The sequence below is a fragment of the Chiloscyllium punctatum genome, chromosome 5, assembly GCF_047496795.1.
Source record: "Chiloscyllium punctatum isolate Juve2018m chromosome 5, sChiPun1.3, whole genome shotgun sequence".
Taxonomy (NCBI): Eukaryota; Metazoa; Chordata; class Chondrichthyes; order Orectolobiformes; family Hemiscylliidae; genus Chiloscyllium; species Chiloscyllium punctatum.
In genome coordinates this window covers 109,223,162-109,245,027 of record NC_092743.1, presented here as the reverse complement: position 1 = coordinate 109,245,027, position 21,866 = coordinate 109,223,162, and the positions used below count along the sequence as shown (strand labels likewise).

Sequence of the window (21,866 nt, the reverse complement as noted above, 5' to 3'; positions counted from 1 at the left end):
CCCGAATGAGATGTTCGGCTTACCCCTGAAACGGTGTAAGGTGTGTCTGAGATCCAGGACTGAAGGGAATCTCAGCTTCTCGTCGCTCCTCTCCGCCACTGACCCCCGCATGGTGACTGTTACCACAGTTTCCGGTGGCACGACCACAATTCTGACTAAACGCCAGAAACCAAAGCCCAACAATCTGTCTCAAGCCCTGAGAGAGCATTGCTGGGCAGTGTGAAACATTCGAATTTGTTCTGAACTCAGGAAGAGCAACATGGGAATGTAACTCGCGGGAGATTTTACATGTGAAGTGTTTCTAATGAGTCTGTAAGATGCTGCTTCTAAACTATACACGTGAGCAATCACAAAAAAGAGCATTACATTGACCAATCGTTGGCCATGTTTTCCTTTCAATACAGGACTCTACAAAAATAAAATGAGATTAAGATCTAATATCAATTGTTTCGCGGTGCCTGTTTATTTAATTGCAAACTATTTGAAATTAGGACTTTGGAAGTTTGCCCTACTGACAATTGGGGGAAAGAATGGGAATAACGTATCTTTCAAAATGAAGGAAATCAAGAGTTGTTCATGATGTGCGCGCATTGCTTTACAAATACACATTTTAAATTCATACCAATACATAGAATCGTCCTCTTGTGTGGAGATGGGTTGGAATTGATCCATGCAGGAAACTTGCCACAGAAAATGCATTGTTAAAACAAGCAGGGAAGATGGGTTTACTGGTTTATTGAGTAATTCTTAAATGGCTATGAACATCAATTATATTCAATATTCCTCGAATTTACACAAACTGATTCAGAACCATTTATTATCTCACCTTAACACGTTGAGAAGTTAAAAAAAAAGCTAAAAAGAACCATATGCCGCAAAGTTTCTCAAATTCATCTACCGCGGAAGAAAAGTCAAACGAACCAAGTGAGCTTCAATAGATTAGTTTTTTTTAGATTAGATTACTTACAGTGTGGAAACAGGCTCTTCGGCCCAACAAGCCCACACCGACCCGTCGAAGCGCAACCCACTCAGACCTATTCCCCTATATTTATCCCATCACCTAACACTACGGGCAATTTACCATGGCCAATCCACCCAACCTTGCACATCTTTGGACTGTGGGAGGAAACCGGAGCACCCGGAGGTAAACCACGCAGACACGGGGAGAATGTACAAACTGAACCCGGGTCTCTGGCGCTGTGAGGCAGCAATGCTAACCACTGGGCCACCGTGCCGCCCATAGCGTGTAAAGCAGACGTGATAACCACCACACGATGGAACCAACGCTTGAATCCCTGCACCAGATCGCTCTAATCCATTTTTCCACGTCAATCCTTGAATTCAAAGCAGCAAATCCATTTGCCTCTGAAATGTTGAAATGTTGACATTGAAGTTAATTCTGACTTCGATTTTGCGATTTGGAATTTCAGTAACAAGGACTCCATCTGTGGTCTGGAAACTTGTGCGACTGCGCTGAGTAGAAGGCAGCCTTGGGGCTTTTGCAATGAGGTTCTTACTGTTGTTTCTCACTGTGGGGATCCAATAGGCATAATAATAGATGGCAGCAACAGACCAGTCAATGTTATCAATTACAAGGAAGAATGAAGAAACACTTTTCTCAACTGAGAACTTAGAGGGGATTCCCGGATCCAGCAGAACGCCGCTTTTGCTGAAATAAATTATCCTTCGAGGCGCCTGGTTGGGCTGTTGTTGGTACCAGTGGATGGTTTCCGCGTGTTGTGTGACGCATCGTATTTTGACTGTTGATGTCTTGGGCCTAGTGATCGAGATTGGGAACTGTCTCAAGACCTCGGCAAACTATTTACCTGCAAACAGAAAATACAGAAAAGTCATGTAGCTGAGGAGACGGGCAGGAAACACAAAGAAAGCGGATAGGGAGGAACAGTTTCCACTGATGCAACAAAATGAAGAAGACGCAGATTTACGATTATCGGTTAGAGAAGCTTCATGAGGGGAAAGCGTTCACACAGCAAATGTTTAGGATGTGGATGGCACTGGTTGAGAGAGCGGTGGAGGCAGGTTCATCCCTGGCTTTCTGAAGAGAGTTGTAGAAACCCGAGAAAAGAAAAGAAAAGCATTGCCAATGGAAAAGACAGGGCACTGGGACAAGGTGAGGGTTTCTGGAAAGAGCCGAAAAGAATACGACAGGCCAAATGGTCTCTGGTTGGTGGTTCCAACGGCTCCGTGTCGCACTCACTGTGGGAAAGCATCAATAGAACAACCAGACAATGGAACGGACATGGTGCAATGACGATTAGGTTGCATTCATTGTGTTAAACCGGATAATTAAACAGGAAATGATTCGCATCCCGAATATAGACTGTGCTGCTGGAGGTCCCTGCTCTGATCCAGGAGGCCAACTACTCCTGAGTTTTGTTACAATACCTCTGAACCGCTTGATTAGAAATTATCTAAAATGTTTCCCCTCTCCTACTAGTTACATGATCTGCTTCGTCATCTAGATTATAGCCTCACCGCGCTCTACATAAAGCTCGTGTACGCATTGATCTAATTGATGTATTGTTGTGATTCCGGGACTTAACTGCCATTTCACTCATTTCGCGTTTCCTATGCACTTCATTATTTTCTCAAGCCCGATGGTCCATTTCAGTTCCTGGAGGTTTCAGCTACAAGAAGTCAGAGTTTAAGGCTGTTTCAATATTTAATCCAAAGTGACATTCCAGGAAGCACAGGGCTGCCAGAGTACCGTTTTCAGATAAGGCGTTAAAGGGAGTCTGTATCCACCCTCCCAGATGAGCATACAATATTCTGTGCCACGACTTGAATGACACATGTGGACCTCTCTACAATACAGGGGATTATAAAATCATGAGGGGTATAGATTAGATAATGGTAAGTGTGTGTTCCCAAGGATGTGGGATCTCAAAGTATCAGGCACATTTTTAGGGTGAGAGGAAAGAGATTTTAAAGAAAAGACATGAGGGGCAATTGTTTTGCACAGAGAATGGTTCGCGTGGAATGAACTTCTTGAGGACGTGATGGATGCAGGCACAGTTACAACGTTTAAAAGACACCTGGGTACGTACATGAATAGGAAAGGTTTGGAGAAATGTGGGCCAGGAGACGGTTGGAAGGATTAGTTTCGTTTGAGATTATGTTCGGCATGGACTGGTTGGACCGAAGTGTCAATTTCCGGAGTGTATGACTCTGTGACTTTATGTGGTGGGTCCTTTCGACTTGGGCGGGGAATTGGTGCAATACCAAATCCCTAACTAACATCACTAAACAGATTGTCTGGATATTTCTCATATTACTCTTTTTAGGTGCTATTTGAAAGCAACTAGGACGTCAGTTGTTCTACTTTCAACAGTGACCAATTTTTTAAAATGTTTTTATTCATCCAATGAACTGGATAATGCTGATCAGTCCAGTATTTATTGGCCATCCCTAAGTACCCAGAGTGAGAAGGTCTACAACCTTAAAATTTGTCTTTAAACATTTAGATAAAATGTAATGCTGAATTATAGAACACATTTACTGCACGAGAAAATAGACAGACAGGAAGGCTCAGAAAAAGGGGGAACTCAAGGAATGCAGAAGATAGGGACATCTGGGCTCACTAAGTGATAACAGGATGCTGTAAGGCAATTAAGAACATTTTCCTTAGTATTGGTAAACCTGTGTGAACAGGACACCAAGTGATAATATTCATGGCCATTCCCTTGTGAAATTAATGCCAGTGTTTGATTCTGACCCTAAAACAAAACTCAGCACTATCAAAAACTTTGTAATTAATGTCAGATCCTGTCAATTACAATAGATTCTTACTTCCCCCTTGCAAGCGGGGCAGACACAGAGAAAAAAAACACCTTTGCTGTTACAAGACCCTGACTTGAGGGTTCAAAAGGACACTAGAGAGAGAGAGACCATTTCAATGTTGAGTCTGATGAAGCCAGTAGAAAATTAACTCTTAATGCTTACCTGCTATGGATTCAATTTAATTGCCATTTTGGGACTTTATGATGATATTGAGTAGCCATTACTGGTTATTAAATACAAACTCTGTAAAAGGTAATATTGATGGAGTGTTAACTTACTTGCTGTCCTTGCAGACCACTCTACAGACCTTACAGACTGCCCACTGTCAATTCTAACTAATCAGATCCTTTGTCTTATTTGAATTTGAATCACAACCCTGAAAAGAAAGCATGTTTAATTTGTAGACTAATGAATCAGTTTAAATGCAAACTTATGGTGACATCTCAGCCTCTGGTATGAAATGATTCAGTGCTTAAAAAGCAGGAGTCTGCTCCTAGCTTCAAAAAACGTTATTCTAAGCCTAACATTGAAGCAATTCTGGCACAATGTGTCAGGATGCCATTTTATGATCAAAAGTTTGCCCTCCTTGCAAAGAAGCCATTTTGTAAAGTAATTGTATCAGACATGTGAGCTGAGCAAGGTTACCTTGTGAACTCCTCAATTAGCTCAGACTCAAATTTCTAAATTGAAGAAAGGTCAATTTTATCAGTATTAGGCAAAAACTTTCAAAAGATTATTGGGGGCAGATGTTTGCAGGGAAAGGGGCAGATTGAAAAAGTGAAGCCTTCAGAAATGAGATAGTGAGAATCCAGAGACAGTATATTCCTGTTAGGATGAAAGGAAAGGCTGGTAGGTTTTAGGAATGCTGGATGACTAAAGAAATTGAGGGTTTGGTTAAGAAAAAGAAGGAAGCATATGTCAGGTATAGACAGGATAGATTGAGTGAATCCTTAGAAGGGTATAAAGGCAGTAGAGTCATAGCCATAGAGATGTACAGCATGGAAACAGACCCTTCAGTACAACCTGCCCATGCCAACCAGATATCCCAACCTGATCTAGTCTCATCTGCCAGCCCATATCCCTCCTAACCCTTCCTATTCTGATACCCATCCAAATGCCTTTTAAATATTGCAATTTTACCAGTCTCTACCTCATCCTCTGGCAGGTCATTCCATACACGGACCATCCTCTGTGTGAAAAACTTGCCCCTTAGATCTCTTTTATATCTTTCCCCTCTCACCCTAAACCTATGCTCTCTGGACTCCCTGACCCCAGGGAAATGACTTTGTCTATTTATCCAGTCCATGCCCCTCATAATTTTGTAAACCTCTATAAGGTCACCCCTCAGCCTCCAACACTCCAGGGAAAACAGACTCAGCCTGTTCAGCATCTCCCTATAGCTCAAATCCTCCAACCCCAGCAACATCCTTTTAAATCTTTTCTGAACCGTTTCACATTACACGACATCGTTCTGATAAGAAGGAGACCAGAATTGCATGCAATCTTCCAACAGTGGCTTAACCAATGTCCTGTACAGCCACAACATTACCTTTCAACTCCTGTACCCAATACTCTCACTGATAAAGGAAAGCATACCAAACGCCTTCTTCACTATCCTATCAACCTGCGACTCCACTTTCAAGGAGCAATGAACCTGCACTCCAAGGTCTTTTTGTTCAGTAACACTTCCTAGGACCTGACTATTAAATGTATGAGTCCTGCCATGATTTGCGTTCCCAAAATGCAGCACCTCGCATTTATCTGAATTAAACTCCATCTGCCACTTCTCAGCCCATTGGCCATCTGATCAAGATCCTGTTGTAATCTGAGGTAACCCTCTTCGCTGTCCACTACACCTCTGATTTTGGTGTTATCTGCAAACTTACAAACTATACCTCTTATGCTCACAACCAAATCATTTGACAGAAAGTAGAGGACCCAGCACCAATCCTTGTGGCACTCCACTGGTCACAGGCCTCGAGTCTTAAAAATAACACATATACCTAAGAGGGAAATCAGGAGGGCAGAAAGGGGACATGAGATAGCTTTGGCAAATAGAATTAAGGAGAATCCAAAGGGTTTTTATAAATAATTAAAGACAAAAGGGTAACGACAGAAAGAATGGGGCCCCTCAAAGATCAGCAAGGTGGCCTTTGTGTGGTGCTGCAGAAAATGGGGGAGATACTAAATGAGTATTTTTCATCAGTATTTACTATGGAAAAGGACACGGAATATATAGAATGTAGGAAAATCGATGGTGACAGCTTGCAGAATGTCCATATTACAGAGGAGGAAGAGCTGGATGTCTTGAAATGCATAAAGGTGGATAAACTCCCAGGACCTGATCAGATGTACCCTAAAACTCTGTGGGAAGCTAGGGAAGTGATTGCTGTGCTTCTTGCTGAAATATTTGTATCATCAATAGTCACAGATGAGGTGCCAGAAGACTGGATGTTGGCTAACGTGGTGCCACCTTTTAAGAAGGGCAGTAAGGACAAGCCAGGGAACTATAGACCAGTGAGCCTGATGTCGGTGGTGGGCAAGTTGTTGGAGGGAATCCTAAGGGACAGAATGTAAAAGTATTTGAAAGGTAAGGACTGATTAGGAACAGTCACATGGCTTTGTGTGTGGGAAATCATGTCTCACAAACTTGATTGAGTTTTTTGAAGCAGTAACAAAGAGGATTGATAAGGGCAGAGCAGTAGATGTGATCTATATGGACTTCAGTAAGGCGTTCAACAAGGTTCCCCATGGGAGACTGGTGAGCAAGGTTAGATCTCACGGAATACAGGGAGAACTAGCCACTTGCTGCTGCTAGTTGGCTCAATGGTAGAAGATAGAGGGTGATGGTGGAGGGTTGTTTTTCAGACTAGAGACCTGTGACCAGTCTGGATTAATAATCTGGTGCTAATATCACTGAGCCATCATCTCTCTTAGGTATTCTGAGGTTTGTAAAATGCTTGGGCATTCCTAAATTCGAACTGTGCTAAAAAATTGATTTTGTTTTTCAATGTCATCAGAGGGGGGGGTCTTTAACTTTTCTGCTTTGGGGGATCCAAGATGGCGGCAGTCTGAGTGGTCTGCTGTGCTGAGCTCTCTGCCATACCCCTGGGCAAAGTGGACCTTTACCCCATTTTTTTAACCACCACAAGGAGGAAAAAGTAGTAATTTAAACTTACTGATGATTTCACCTGAGACACCTTCAGGCCAGGATGAAGACCGGGAAAGGAAAGGGGCCTAAAGGAGGTCAGCAGACAGGGCACTCCCCTACTGCATCGGGGGTGCCTGCAGCCAGTACTCAGTCTCCTCGGATGGCCCCTTTGGATCCAGAAGGACAGCAGTACTTACTCTCGGAGTTTGCTTGGATTCAAGCAGCAGTGGAGCCACTGTCTGCCATGCTAAAAAAGCATGAGAAGGAAATGTAGCTGCTGGAATGAAGACTGGAGGCAGTGAAGGAAAGGATCACGGCATTGGAGACCCTGGTTGAGATCTCAGGAGGAAGGACCCGAACGCTGGAAGACCAGGTTCGGGTCCTTCAGGATCAAGTCAGTAATCTAGAAAATAAAAATAGAAGTAAAAACTTATGGATCTTGGGCCTCCCGGAGTGTGATGAAGGCAAGGATCTCACTGGCTTCCTAGAGGGATGGCTCCCAAGGTTTCTACAGCTATAGTTGGAGTCGGGCCTGATAAGTGTGATTTGGAGATGCCATCTTTCATGTGTAAATCACAAAACCCTTTTTTTTAAAGTTACATTCTCGGGTTAGCTGTTAACAATGGTGATAGCTAGACAATATGTTGACAATTAAACCAATTAAACCTGTTGGACTATAACCTGGTGTTGTGTGATTTTTAACCTGGTAAGTGTGGAGCAGGCCTACTGGATCATAACACACAGATCCGGGCTGGAACAGCACCGCTGTGTGGTCGTAGTGCAGCTCCTGTATTAAAAAGAAAAACAGTAAATAGTGGAAGCAGTAAGAAGATTGGGAAAGAATTCACAAGTCTTAATGTATAAACGTTCAAAGATAATGTTTTTTCAAGATTTCTCAGGAGCCCTGGTCAAGAGGAGAAGAACATTTGATGATGATAAAAAAGAATTACGGAACTTAAATGTCCAATACTCCATGAGGTACCTGGCCATGTTGCGTAAAACACATGGGGGATCAGTATATGACTTTGACTCTGCTGAAAAAGCAAAGGATTTGTGAAATCTCTGAACTGAAGGACCTGAATTGGGATGAGAGGGGAGGGGGCATTATTGGGAACATTGGTTTGCATTTTTTTTTCAAATTACCCCCTCCCCCACTTTCCCTCGTCCCCTTTTTTGTGATTATTGGTTGTACATGTATGCTTTTGTTTTAAATTTGTTACACTGGAACTATTTTATATATCGGTTGGCTGGGTAATAGCTAGGATCCTTCTTTTTAATGCCATTTCTTTGATTTTGCATTTGGGGTGACTATATTTCTGACTAAGATATGGGGCAGGGGTGGGGGTGGGGTGGGGGAAAAGTATTCACTGTTTCAGAATGTAAATAACAAGTCTTTATTATTTGTGAATTGCCTGGGGCTAGGGCATAGCCTCAGCTAGAGGGAGTTAAGATGGTAATAGGGATTGGGAAGGGTGCCTCCTAAGGGCAGAGGGAAGATCCTGAGTGAATAGGGGATTATTTGGGTATTTGCTTCAGTTAAACGTAGTGTTATTTCCTTAGATCTATACGAATAGTTCTTAGATTTCATCGAGTTAGTATCTTTGTAACTCATCACGCCTCAGATAAGTAACTTCTTCCTGGGAAACCACGGGCTCTTCTAGATGACCATGGCTAGTGATTTGTTCAGGTCGTCGGAATATAAAAAGGAGACATTCTCCTGTTAAAAGAAAGAAGGTCTTGTCGAGCATCAGGATGGAAAGGGTGGATATTGCCCTGCTGCAAGAGACGCACCTAACTGACAAGGAACATTTGAAACTACAACATTGGGGGTGAGGGGGGTGGTGGGAGGTGGGGGGGGGGTGGTTATGACAAGGTGTTTTTCTCATCCTCCCGTTCTAAGAATAGATGGGTAGCTATACTGTAAGAAGGAACCTCCCCTTCCAAGTAATGGAGCAGATTAAGGATAACCATGGAAGGTTTATTATTTTGAAAGCCCTAATACATGGAGAAGAATATGGTGTTCTGAATGTATATTGTCCCCTGGCGCACCCTCTTAAATTTCTAATTGATGCAGGGGCTAAATTATTGAATCTTGGGGTTCATTGTATGATTATTGGAGAAGATTTATAGATCCAGAGATTGACAAGGTGCCAAAGGCCTGGCAGTCTAAACGGTTCGTGGACATGTGTGATGAGTTGGGATTAGTGGATGTGTGGTGGTAACCCCACCCTAATGGAAGAGATTTAACATTGTATTCCAACCCACACAAATGTCATAAGCAAATTGATATGTTTTTTATGCCGTCTGATGGTCTGGACAGAATACTTGTGTGTAAAATAGGGAATATAGCTGCTTCAGATCAGGTGCCAGTAATACTTAAATATTAAAGCCAAGGGACATGGAACAAATGCACGTCACTGGCACATGGATTCATTTTTGTTAGGGGATAGTAAATTTATGGAATATATTACAAGGGAATTCAGGACCTTTTGGGATATTAATTCAGGTACAGCCAGTAATCCAGTAATACTTTGGGAGACCACGAAGGCATATTTATGAGGTCTGATTATTTCATATTCAATGACTAGAAAAAGGCAGAGGGAGGAGCAGCAGGAGTTGCTGGAGGCCTGATTGAAGGTAGCTGAAACATATTATAAAAAAACCGTCATTGGTTAAACTTCAGCGGGTCACAGCTCTCCGGGTTGCCCTCAATTCAATACACACACAAGTGGTTAAAAAAAGAGGTCTCCTTTGCCAAACAAAGACTGTTTGAATTCGGAGATAAGCCTGGTAAACATCTGGGTTATTTAGCAAGGAGGAAAAAAAGCCTCCCAATCTATTATCTCTGTCAGGGAGAAGACTGGTACAATTACCTGTGATTCGAAAAAGATCAATGCTAGGTTTAGGGAATATTTCGAAGAGCTATATCGGTCGGAGGGAAGCAAACACAGTACAATGGGAATGCAGTCCTTCTTTGAAAATCTGGACCTCCCCAATGTGAGTAAGGAGCAGGCTTCCCTTTTGAATGAGCCCCTAACAGTACAGGAAGTGCAGGAAGCAATAAGACATCTCCAAAGTGGCAAAGCACCGAGGTCAGATGGATTCCCAACTGAAGTTTATAAGGAATTCATAAACATATTAGTGGAACCACTTCTGGGGATGTATAAATACTCTTATACACAGGATTGTCTGCCATCTACTCTTATGGAAGCTAAAATCTCCTTTATTTTAAAGGAAGAGACAGACCCCGAAGAATGTACTTCAAAGAGACCAATCTCGCTACTGAATGTAGATTTCAAAATTTTATCGAAGATGTTGGCTCTGAAGTTAGAGAAGGTTTTGTCCCGTATTATAAAAGAAGACCAGATAGATATTATTAAGGGCCGCAGTCCCTCTAACAATATTAGGAGAGTACTGAATACCATACAGGTATGTCAGCAAAGATTGATTCCGGGGTAGGTGGTCTCCTTAGGTGCAGAAAAAGCCTTTGATCAGATAGAATGGCCATCTCTATTTAAGGTTCTAGAGCATCTTGGTTTGGGGGGGATCCTTTGCCAGATGGGTAGCAGTATGGTATTCAGTCAAATAATTTTAATATTAGAAGAGGTAGTCAACAGGGGTGCCCTTTATCACTTGGCGATTGAACCATTAGCCAAAACTATTAGAAGAGACTTTGAAATAGTAGCGCCAAAGGTGGGAATGGGGGAACATCAGATTACCCCATATGCTGATGATGTCCCTTTATTCTTGGCCGAACTGGAGAAGTCTATTCCCCGACTGATCCAAACAATTAATTCATATGGTAGTTTTTCAGGTTATAGGATAGTGGGGTTAGTGGAGATGCCTAACTTGAAGAATAAAAAGCAATTCCTGTTTAGGTGGTCACCAAAAGATATCCTGTATTTGGGAATTTTTATTACCCCTTCCTTCCACCTGCTATATAAGGCTAACTTTGTACAATTACTAGAGTGGATACAACAGGATTTGCAGCAATGGGAGGGATTACCATTATCATGGCTGGGCCGAATAGCTCTGATTAAGATGAATGTCCTTCCCCGACTGCTATATCCCAAGAGAATGCTCCCATTACTGTTATCTAGACAAGTATTACAGAGGATTAATAGTTGGCTAGGGTCCTTTATTTGGTGCCATAGACGTCCTCTAATTAAATTCACTACATTACAGCTTTTGCAAGCTGAGGGAGGGGTGGATCTTCTGGATTTGAAGAAATATCAAATAAATGCTTTGTTAACGTATGTTGATGACTGGGTACGAGGGAATTCAGAATTAATATGGCTTGATATTGAAGCCTCACAGTCGAAATGTCCTCTAATTAATTTATTATTTATGGACAAGATGAAATCAATGACCCAGCAATGCAATAGTCCAAATATCTCGATTACGGTGAAAGCTTGGAGGATAATGTGGCAAGATGAGGGCAATTGGTTTAAGACTATGCCATTTACCCCATTGGTAGGAGCCCAAGGATTTCAACCTGGGGCAATGGACTCTGGCTTTAAGACATGGGAGAACAAAGGAATTCTATGTCTGGGAGATTTGTTGGAGGGAGAGGTCCTTTTGTCATTCAGTCAGTTAAGTCAGAAATATGGATTATCCAATAAGGACCTTTTCCGATACTTCCAGATAAGGGACTATATACAGAGGAAGACCACACTCCTGGCCCAATGTTATAAATCAGGTGTAGAGAAAAGGGAATCCAGCATACGAGTACTCTTTCACTTGGTACATTATATCATTTACAGAAAGGACATGCTCTGGGGGATATGGAGGTACTCCATAAAACGTGGAACCGGGAGTTAGGACAGGACATTTCACTGGAGATATGGGAAGATATCTGGGGAAATGTAAGGAAAATTTCAGTCTGTAACAGAGCACAGGCTATGCAATTGAAGATCTTATATAGGGCTCATATGGCACCAGAAACGCTAGCTAGTCATTGGGGACTCAATAGTTAGAGGCTCAGATAGAAGGTTTGTTGGGAGCGAATGAGACTCACGGTTGGTGTGTTGCCTCGCAGGTGCCAAGGTCTGTGATGTCTCGGATCGTATCTTTGGGGTCCTGAAGGGAGAGGGTGACCAGCCTCAAGTCATTGTCCATGTAGGTACCAACGACATAGGTAGAAAGGGGGATAGGGATGTAAGGCAGGGAGATAGGGTGGAAGCTGAGAGCTAGAACAAACAGAGTTGTTATCTCTGGTTTGTTACCCATGCCACGTGATAAAGAGGCAAGGAATAAGGAGAGATATCAGCCTAACACGTGGCTGCAAGGATGGTACAGGAGGGAGGGTTTCAGGTTTTTGGATAATTGGGGCTCATTCTGGGGAAGGTGGGACTTGTACAAACAGGATGGTCTTCACTTGAACTAATATCCTGGGTGGGAAATTTGCTGGTGCTATTCAGGTGGGTTTAAACTAGCTCAGCGGGCGGATGGGAACCGGAGGTGTAGTTGCAGTGCACAGGAGGATGAGAGTAGGAAGGACAGGGACAGGCTTTCAGGGTTACAGGAATGTGCTGGCAGACAGCAAACTGGTTTGAAGTGTGTCTACTTCAACGCCAGAAGTTTCCGAAATAAGGTAAATGAGCTTGCACCATGGATAGGTACCTGGGATTTTGATGTTGTGGCCATTTTGGAGACATGGATAGAGCAGGATGAGGAATGGATGTTGCAGGTTCCAGGGTTTAGATCTTTCATTAAGAACAGGCAAGTTGGTAAAAGAAGGGGAGGTATGGCCTTGTTAGTCAAGGATAACAAAACAGTGGCTGAGAGAACTTTAGATGAGGACTCGTCTACTGAAGTAATGTGGGCTGAGGTTAGAAACAGGACAGGAGAGGTCACATTGTTTGGAGTTTTTTATAGGCCTCTGCAGAGTTCCACGGAGGTGGAAGAGAGGATTAGCAAAATTATTCTGGGTAGGAGTGAAAGGAACAGGGTGGTCATTATGGGGGATCTTTAACTTCTCCAACATTGACTGGAAATGCTATAACTCTAGTACGTCGGATGGATCAGTTTTTGTCCAATGTGTACAGGAGGGTTTCCTGACACAGTATGTCAAAGGGCCGACAAGAAGGGAGGCCACACTGGTCTGGTGCTTAGTAATGAACCAGGCAGGTGTTTGATTTAGCTGTAAGTGAGCACTTTGGAGAGAGTGACCATAATTCAGTTACGTTTAGTTTAGCAATGGAAAGGGATAGGTACATGCCACAGGTCAAGAGTTATCAATGGGGCAAGGTCAATTATAATGCGGTTAGGCAAGAATTAGGATGCATAGAATGGGGTAGCAAAATGCGGGGGATGCATACAATGGAAATGTGCAGCTGGTTTAAGGAACAGATATTGCATGTCCTTGATAGGTATAGCCCTGTTAGGCAGGGAGGAAGTGATAAGGTAAGGGAACCGTGCTTTACTACAGAAATTGTATCTCTTGATAAGAAGAAGAAGGAGGTTTATGAGTTGATGAGGCAAGATGGTTCAGATGAGGCAATGGAGAATACAGATCAGCTAGGAAGGATTTAAAGAGAGTGTTAAGAAGAGCAAAGAGAGGACACGAGCAGTCTTTAACAAATAGAATAAAGGATAACCCTAAGCTTTCTATAGGTATGTGAGGAATAAAAGGATGATTAGGGTAGGAATAGGGCCAGTCAAAGACAGAAGTGGGAAGTTGAGTGTGGACCCTACAGAGATTGGAGAGGTGCTAAATAAATATTTCTCATCGGTTTTCACTCAGGAAAAGGAGAATATTGTAGAGGAGAAGAATGAGGTACGAGATATTAGACTAGAAAGGATTGAGGTTAATTACGAACAGGTGTTATCAATTCTAAAAGGACTGAAAGTAGACAAGTTGCCTGGGTCAGATGGGATTTATCTGAGGATCCTGTGCGAAGCTAGGGAGGAGATAGCAGAGCCCTTGGCTTTGATATTTGAGTTGTCATTGTCTACAGGTTTACTACCAGTGGACTGGAGGATTGGAAATGTTGTGCCCTTATTCAAGAAGGGCACAGGTTATTATGACCCAGGTTATTATAGACCAGTGAGCCTTACTTATACACAATAGACAATAGGTGCAGGAGTAGGCCATTCTGCCCTTCGAGCCAGCACCGCCATTCATTATGATCATGGCTGATCATCCTCAATCAGTATCCTGTTCCTGCCTTATCCCCATAGCCCTTAATTCCACTATTCTTAAGAACTCTATCCAACTCTTTCTTGAAAGTATCCAGAGACTTGGCCTCCACAGCCTTCTGGGGCAGAGCATTCCATACACCCACCACTCTCTGGGTGAAGATGTTTCTCCTCAACTCTGTTCTAAGTGGCCTATCCCTTATTCTTAAACTGCGTCCTCTGGTTCAGGACTCACCCATCAGCGGAAACATGCTTCCTGCCTCCAGAGTGTCCAATCCTTTCATAAGCTTATACGTCTCAATGTCTCATAATCTTATAGGCCTTCAGACCTAACAGTCTCTCCAACACCATTTCCTGCCTAATATAAATTCCCTTCAGTTCAGGTCCTTCAGCCACAATTATGTCTGGGAGATTGTTCGTGTCTTCCCCAGTGAAGACAGATCTAAAGTGCCAATTCAACTCTTCTGCCATTTCTTTGTTCCCCGTAATATATTCGCCCGTTTCTGTCTTCAAGGGCCCAATTTTAGTCTTAACCATTTTTTTACTTTTCACATACCTAAAAAAGCCTTTACCATCCTCCTTTATATTTTTGGCCAGTTTCCCTTCGTATCTTATTTTTCCTTTTTAGTTATCCTCTGTTGTTCTTTAAAAGCTTCCCGTCCTCCAATTTCCCACTCATCTTTGCTATGATATACTTTTTTCCTTTTGTCTTTATATGGTCCTTAACTTACCTCGTCAGCCACAGCCACCCCTGCCTCCCCTTAAGATCTTTCTTCCTTTTTGGAATGAACTGATCCTGCATCTTCTGCATTATACCCAGAAATACCTACCATTGTTGTTCCACTGCCATCCCTGCTAGGGTATTGCACTATTGAACTTTGGCCAGCTCCTCCCTCATAGCTCCATAGTTCCCCTTATTCAACTGAAATATTGTCACTTCTGATTCTACCCTCTCCCTTTCAAACTGCAGATTAAAGCTTATTGTATTGTGGTCACTATCTCCTCATGGCTCCTTTACTTCGAGGTCCCTGATTAAATCCGGTTCGTTGCACAACACCAGATCCAGAATTGCTTTCTCCCTGGTAGGCTCCAGCACAAGCTGTTCTAAGAATCCATCTCAGAGGCATTCCATAAATTCCCTTTCTTGGGGTCCAGTACCATCCTGATTCTCCCAGACTATCTGCATGTTGAAATCCCCCATAACAACTGTAGTAATATCTTTGCAACAGGCCAATTTCAACTCCTTATTCTGACTCTACATCCCCTGATTCTAGGTCCCCCCACGCAAGGGACTGAATGTCATTCCTTACCAACAGGGCCACCCCACCCCCTCTGCCAGTCAGTCTGTCCTTACGATAGCACATATAGCCTTGAATATTCATTTCTCAAGCCCTGTCCACTTGAAGCCACATCTCAGTTATCCCCACAACATCGTAACTGCCAATTTCCAAATGAGCCTCAAGCTCATCCACATTATTTCTAATGCTTCATGCATTCATATATAATATTTTTAATTTGTTACTCCCCTCACCCTTCCTATCAATCCCTTCTGTTGTTGGAAAGGTTTTGGAAAGAATTATAAGAGATAAGATTTATAATCATCTAGCAAGCAACAATTTGATTTCAGATAGTCAACCTGGTTTGTCAAGGGCAGGTCATGTCTCACAAACCTCACTGAGTTTTTTGAGAAGGTGACCAAGCATGTAGATGAGGGGAGGGCAGTTGATGTGGTATACATGGACTTCAGTAAAGCCTTTGATAAGGTTCCACGTGGTAGGCTGTTGGAGAAAGTGCAGAGGCATGGAATTGAGGGTGATTTAGCAATTTGGATTATAAACTGGCTTTCTGAAAGAAGTCAGTGAGTGGTGGTTGATGGAAAATATTCAGCCTGGAGTCCGGTTACTAGTGACGTGCCACATGGATCTGTTTTGGGAGCACTGTTGTTTGTCATTTTTATAAATGACTTAGATGCAGGCATAGGTGGATGGATTAGTAAATTTGCAGGTGACACTAAAGTCGGTGGAGTAGTGGACAGTTTGGAAGAATGTTACAGATTGCAGAGGGACTTGGATAAACTGCAGAATTGGGCTGAGGGGTGGCAAATGGAGTTCAATGCAGCTAAATGTGAGGTGATGCACTTTGGGAAGAATAACAGGAAGGCAGAGTACTGGGTCAACAGAAAGATTCTTGGTGGTGTGGATGTGCAGAGGGATCTTGGAGTCCATGTACATAGATCCCTGAAAGTTGCCACCCAGGTGGATAGTGCTGTTAAGAAGGCATATGGTGTGTTAGGTTTCACTCGTAGAGGGACTTCCAGAGCCACAATATCATGCTGCAACAATACAAAACGCTGGTGTGACCAAACTTGGAATATTATGTACAGTTCTGGTCCTCACATTTTGGGAAGGATGTGGAAGCATTGGAAAAGGTGCAGAGGAGATTTACCAGGATGTTGCCTGGTCTGCAGGGAAGGTCTTATGAGGAAAGTCTGAACCTGTTCTCATTGACAAGAAGAAGGCTAAGAGGGGATTTGAGAGAGATGTACAAGATGATCAGAGGATCAGATAGAGTAGACAGTGAAAGTCTTTTTCGTAGGATGATGGTGTCAGCATGTACGAGGGGATACAACTACAAATTGAGGGGTGATAGATTTAAGACAGATGTCGGAAGCAGGTTCTTTATGCAGAGAGTGGTAAGTGCGTGGAATTCCCTACCTGCTAATGTAGTCAACTCAGCCATGTTAGGGAGATCTAAACAATCCTTAAATAAGCACATGGATGATTTTGGGATAGTGTAGGGGGACCAGCTGAGAATTGTTCACAGGTCGGCACAACATCAAGGGCCGAAGGGCCTGTTCTGTGCTGAATTGTTCTATGTTCTATGTTTAAGAGAGGAGTGCCACCAGAATGTCTCAAAAGTAAAATTAATATAGGTACTCTCATACATTGTTATTGGTCATGTTGTAAGATCCAAAGATATTGGAGTACTATAGAAAGGGAGTTAAAGGACATTCTGGGGACTGAAATTAACATGGATCTAGTCATTCTTCTTTTGGGGCTGCCAAACTTCCCCTCTCTGGGGGAACATGGGAAAAGACTGTGTAATATCCTTGCCTATTGTGCGAGGAAGAACATCTTATTAAACTATCAGAAAAGCCACCACGTCTTTCGTGGTGGCATAAGCTGGTGAAGGAGCATCTCCCCCAAGATTACTTCACAAATATGGTGCACCACAAAATGGAACAGTTTTATAGGATGTGATGGCCCTTTTTAAAATATATTGAAACTGACTTGTCGGCAATATTAATCAGGGCCATGGTATAGCCGTGGGAATCTTTATGGGTGCCTGTGGGGTCACAGAAGGAGAAGATTGGAAAGAAAGGAATATGGGTACTGTAGGGGATACTCCTAGGATGGGAGCCTCAGTGGAGGTGTGATGGAATAAAGTATTAAGACATTATCTAACTTAAGTAACTTGAATGTAATTTAAGCTAGTATTTATTCAATAAGTTTGTAGTTTAGTTTTAGTTAAATAGATAGGTTTGTTTTGGTAGAATAGTGGGTTGTTTAGTAACAATGGTACAATGTTATGGCCTTGTTCTTTGTAGCTTTGTTTTTTCTGTTTTGATGATTTTTTTCTTTATATATAAATGTTTTGTGAAAGATTTTAAAAAGCTTTTCAATAAAAATATTTATTTAAAAAACTTTTCTGCTTCAACACTCCCGACAGCAAGTTAGTGTTTCAGGACATCATCTGAAAATAGTAGCGGATATGACTTCATGATCGGGAGAGACGCCAGGTGATATTAACACTGGCAGCTATTTTAACCTCCTGCCTTGTCCATCCGGAGAGCCAGTTATCGGGGTCTTTTGAAGTTACAATTTGCAGCAAATTCGCTAAACGTGATATCTTGGATCGGAAAAAAATGCTAGCCTCTGCGTATGGTTCTGTCATTTCTGCTTCTTTGGAAAAGCTTTCTCATCAATTGCATAGTTTTTTCCTTGTAGCCCTGAAACACAGAATCAATGAAAATAGGAACAGGAGTATGCCATTCCACCCGTCGACCCTGTTCCACCACATGATGATGGCTGATCATGGATTTTAATAGGTAAAAACAAGGACTGCAGATGCTGGAAACCAGAGTCTTGATTAGAGTGATTCCTGAAGAAGGGGTTATGCCCGAAACGTCGATTATCCTGCTCCTCGGACGCTTCAGGCAAAAGCCCTTCATCAGGAATAGAGCTCTATTCCTGGTGAAGGGCTTTTGCCCGAAACGTCGATTTTCCTGCTTCTCCATGCTGCCTGACCTGCTGTGCTTTTCCAGCACCACTCTAATCTAGACCATGGAGTTTAATATTCTTATCCTGCCTTCCCTACCACCCTCTTCCTCCCCCATCCCAACTTACCTTGTTCCCTTTCACATCAAGAGCTATATCTGCCTCCTTCTTGAAATCACTCAATATTTGTGGCCTGAAACATTTTCTGTAGTAATGATTTCCATCTGACTGCGCTGAAGATACTTCTCCACATCTCAGTCCTAAAAGGCCCTTATCTGATTCCTTAAACTGTGACTTCTGGTTCTGGATTCTTCCGCCATCGGGAGCATCTTTCCTGCATCGAACCAGTCTAGTGGTGTTAGAATTATATTGGTTTCTATGAGATTCCCACTCGTTCTCCTAACTTCCACTCAATACAATCCTAACCGACTCAATCTCCGTTGATAAGTCAGTATTGCCATGCCAGGAGTTTATCTGGTAAACCTTCACTGCACATTCCTCAAATAAGGAGAACAAAACTGCGCACAATATCCCAGATGCGTCCTCACCCATGTCCTGTATCATTTCAAATCGTTAGGTGGTTTGCTTTCGGAAGTGACTCCAGGATCTGTTCCCACCATCTTTTCAGGCAGAACTGTCCCAGATCACAACTAACTCCAGGTAAAACAGAAGCATGGTTTTGGACAGTATCTCCGTTTACTCGGCTCAGGACGCCGTATGTGAAGTAACGGGAAGTTACATGTTGACGTGTCCTTTATTGCTGCAATGGGAGCAGGCTTCCCTGATCCATCCCCGTCCACCAGCGACATTGGGCGGGTTGACACTGCTCCAGCGGTGGCTGTGGATGCCCACACCCTGACTAAAGAAACATCTCCGCAAAGAAATAACTCCACCCTCCCGCACAGGCAGAACATCACCGCAACATCGGCAGCGCGCATCCTGCTCTCCCCAAAGCCGCGAACTCCACAGTGAGTCGGCTCTCTCCCTCCAAGATCAGAAGAGGTAAGTTGGACAACACGGCTGAGACTTGGCTGGCGTCACATCACTCGCCAATTCACGGATTCAGGCGGAAAAAGCTCAGACACAGATCCAGCTGTGGTGTTGTTGCTACTTTACCCAATGAGGGGAGGAGTGTGTGGGTTGTGTTTTTGTACTAACACTGTACTGATGTCTCGCAGTGTGTATCGATCCAGCACGCACAGTAATAGGTGGCCGTGTCCTCTTTCTGTAATTTTTCGATTGTGAGGGAGAATTCGTTGTTGTTAGATTTCTCAGCTTTGAACCGATCACCAAATCCCGAATCCCTCGATATGCCTGATCCATAATAAAGGATTCGGGTGAGTGCCTGACCGGGTTTTTGCTGGTACCAGTGAAGGGGATTATTGTTACTGATAGTTAATCCTTCGACTTCGCATTTGAATCGAGCGGTTTTACCCACAGTTTTGGTAATGGATGGGATAGTCTGTTTCAATGTTTGTGCGAAATATCCGCCTAAGGAAAGAATATACAGGGTTACAAATAACCGCTTGATGGTTGCGAATGAACAACAACATCTGAATAATAGCGTCAGAAACACACACAGGGCAAAGCGGTTACCACAATGAGCCAGTAATACAGCGACATGTTCACTCGATCTTCAACTGTTCTCTCAAGCAGCTGGATAGAAACTAAAAAGAAATGAATCGCTTCTTTCAAACCAATCAGTGAGACGTTGGTCAGGGTTGAACCCCGCCCCCTGCCCTCCAGGTCGGTTATTTGCAAATTTAAACAGAAAATGTTGGAAAAACTCCAGCAGCAGCTGTGGAGAGAGAAACCGAGCTAACGTTTCAGAAACCTGAGCTGGAAAACTCTGAGATGTCGACAGGGTTTTTAACCCAGAGAGAAGGCAGGGAAATAGGGAAGGGGGAGGTATCAACAAAAGGGAAATCTGTGACCGGGTGGAGGATGGGAGAGTTAGATATCTCAAGGGATAGCGGTGCAAGGGAAACAGTGATAGTAATGGGAAGTGAACAGAAACAAAAGGTGGGTCCAGAGCATGTGGCACCAGTAACAGCAGAATCATGAAGTTTAATTTGATCCTGAACATTTTAAGGGGTGGGAACTCCACTCCTCGGCGCTTTCTGAAATCATCCCTGAGTGACCCGGCAATAATTTTAACATTTTGTTCAATCTTTCTGGACTCTTTCCCCACCAGAGAACTTTATTGCTCCTTATCTACGCACTCCCAAATCTTTCTCATTTCAAGTAGCTCAAATAAACCGGTTCTTAATCAAGGGAATGCAAACCAAGATTATTGAATTTGTCACCACAGTTTAACATTTTAACTTGTGAATGGATGGGACATTGCCAAAATGTTTTTTTTTGCTATTGTGGTAGATTATGATACGCAATAATATCAGGAGCCTTCCGGTACAGGTCAACGACCCTTCATTGAGCTAACATTGGGCGAGTCGTCCACAGCCAAAGAAAAACCGAGGTTACGCTCCAACTCAACGAGGATTCAACAGACATTTATACATTGTCTGTCACGTGGACAGTGCTTTACCCAAATTCAGAAATTGCCTGTTTTAGACAAGCGCTTTTTTTTTACAAATTGGAAAGGTGGCAGCACCACTCTCGATCTTCCGAGGTGCCATCCCAACTCCTCTCCGAAGCATGTGCTTCATTCCCATCCTTGGCTAAATTCAATGATGTCCTTCTCCGTGTGGTTCCGGGTCATCCTAACATTCCCGTTTCCGTATATGGCCCCCGGGTTAAGGCTGGTTCAGCCACTTCGCAATTTCACAGAACTTGTGCTACGTCTGAGCGTGTTTATGCAGTTTAACACACCAAGTCGGTCAAGGCAGTCTTGAGGAGGCGTTCATGGTATGTGTCCACGATAATTTCCTGAACAGTACCTAACGGAACTTACGAGGGAGAAAGCTCCTAGATTGGGTCATAGAGATGTACAGCATGGAAACAGACCCTTCGGTCCAACCCGTCCATGTCGACCAAATATCCCAACCCAATCTAGTCCTACCTGCCAGCACCCAGCCCATATCCCTCCCAACCCTTCCTATTCATATACCCATCCAGATGCCTTTTACATGTTCTACTAGCCTCCACCACTTCGTCCGGCAGCGCATTCCATTTACGTACCACCCTAAGTTTGAAAAAGTTGCCTCTTAGGTCTCTTTTATGCCTTTCCCCTCTCACCCCAAACCTATGCCCACTAGTTGTGGACTCCCCCCCGCCCCCCCCCCCCCACCACCACCACCAGAGAAAAGACTTTGTCTATTTATCCTATCCATGCCCCTCATGATTTTATAAACTTCTGTAAGTTCACCCCTTCAGCCTCCGACACTCCAGGAAAAACAGCCCTAGCCTATTCAACCTCTCCCTATAGCTCAAATCCTTCAACCCTGGCAACATCCTTGTAAATATTTTCTGAACCCTTTCAAGTCTCACAACATCTTTCCGATAAGAAGGAGACCAGAATTGTATGCAATATTCCAACA

At 43.2% G+C, this 21,866-nt stretch overlaps 1 protein-coding gene across 1 annotated transcript in view; it reads right to left on the bottom strand.

Moving 5' to 3' along the window:
- Window positions 1-19,992, bottom strand: part of LOC140476768 (immunoglobulin lambda-1 light chain-like) — a 67,429-nt gene extending 47,437 nt beyond the window's left edge. Inside the window, exons 1-2 of the mRNA XM_072569570.1 lie at window positions 19,950-19,992; window positions 19,555-19,860 (exon numbers count right to left, since the gene is read on the bottom strand). Of these exons, the coding sequence (XP_072425671.1) occupies window positions 19,555-19,860; window positions 19,950-19,992 (349 nt within the window). The remainder of the gene's footprint in view (window positions 1-19,554; window positions 19,861-19,949) is intronic.
- Window positions 19,993-21,866: the final 1,874 nt, after the last annotated feature.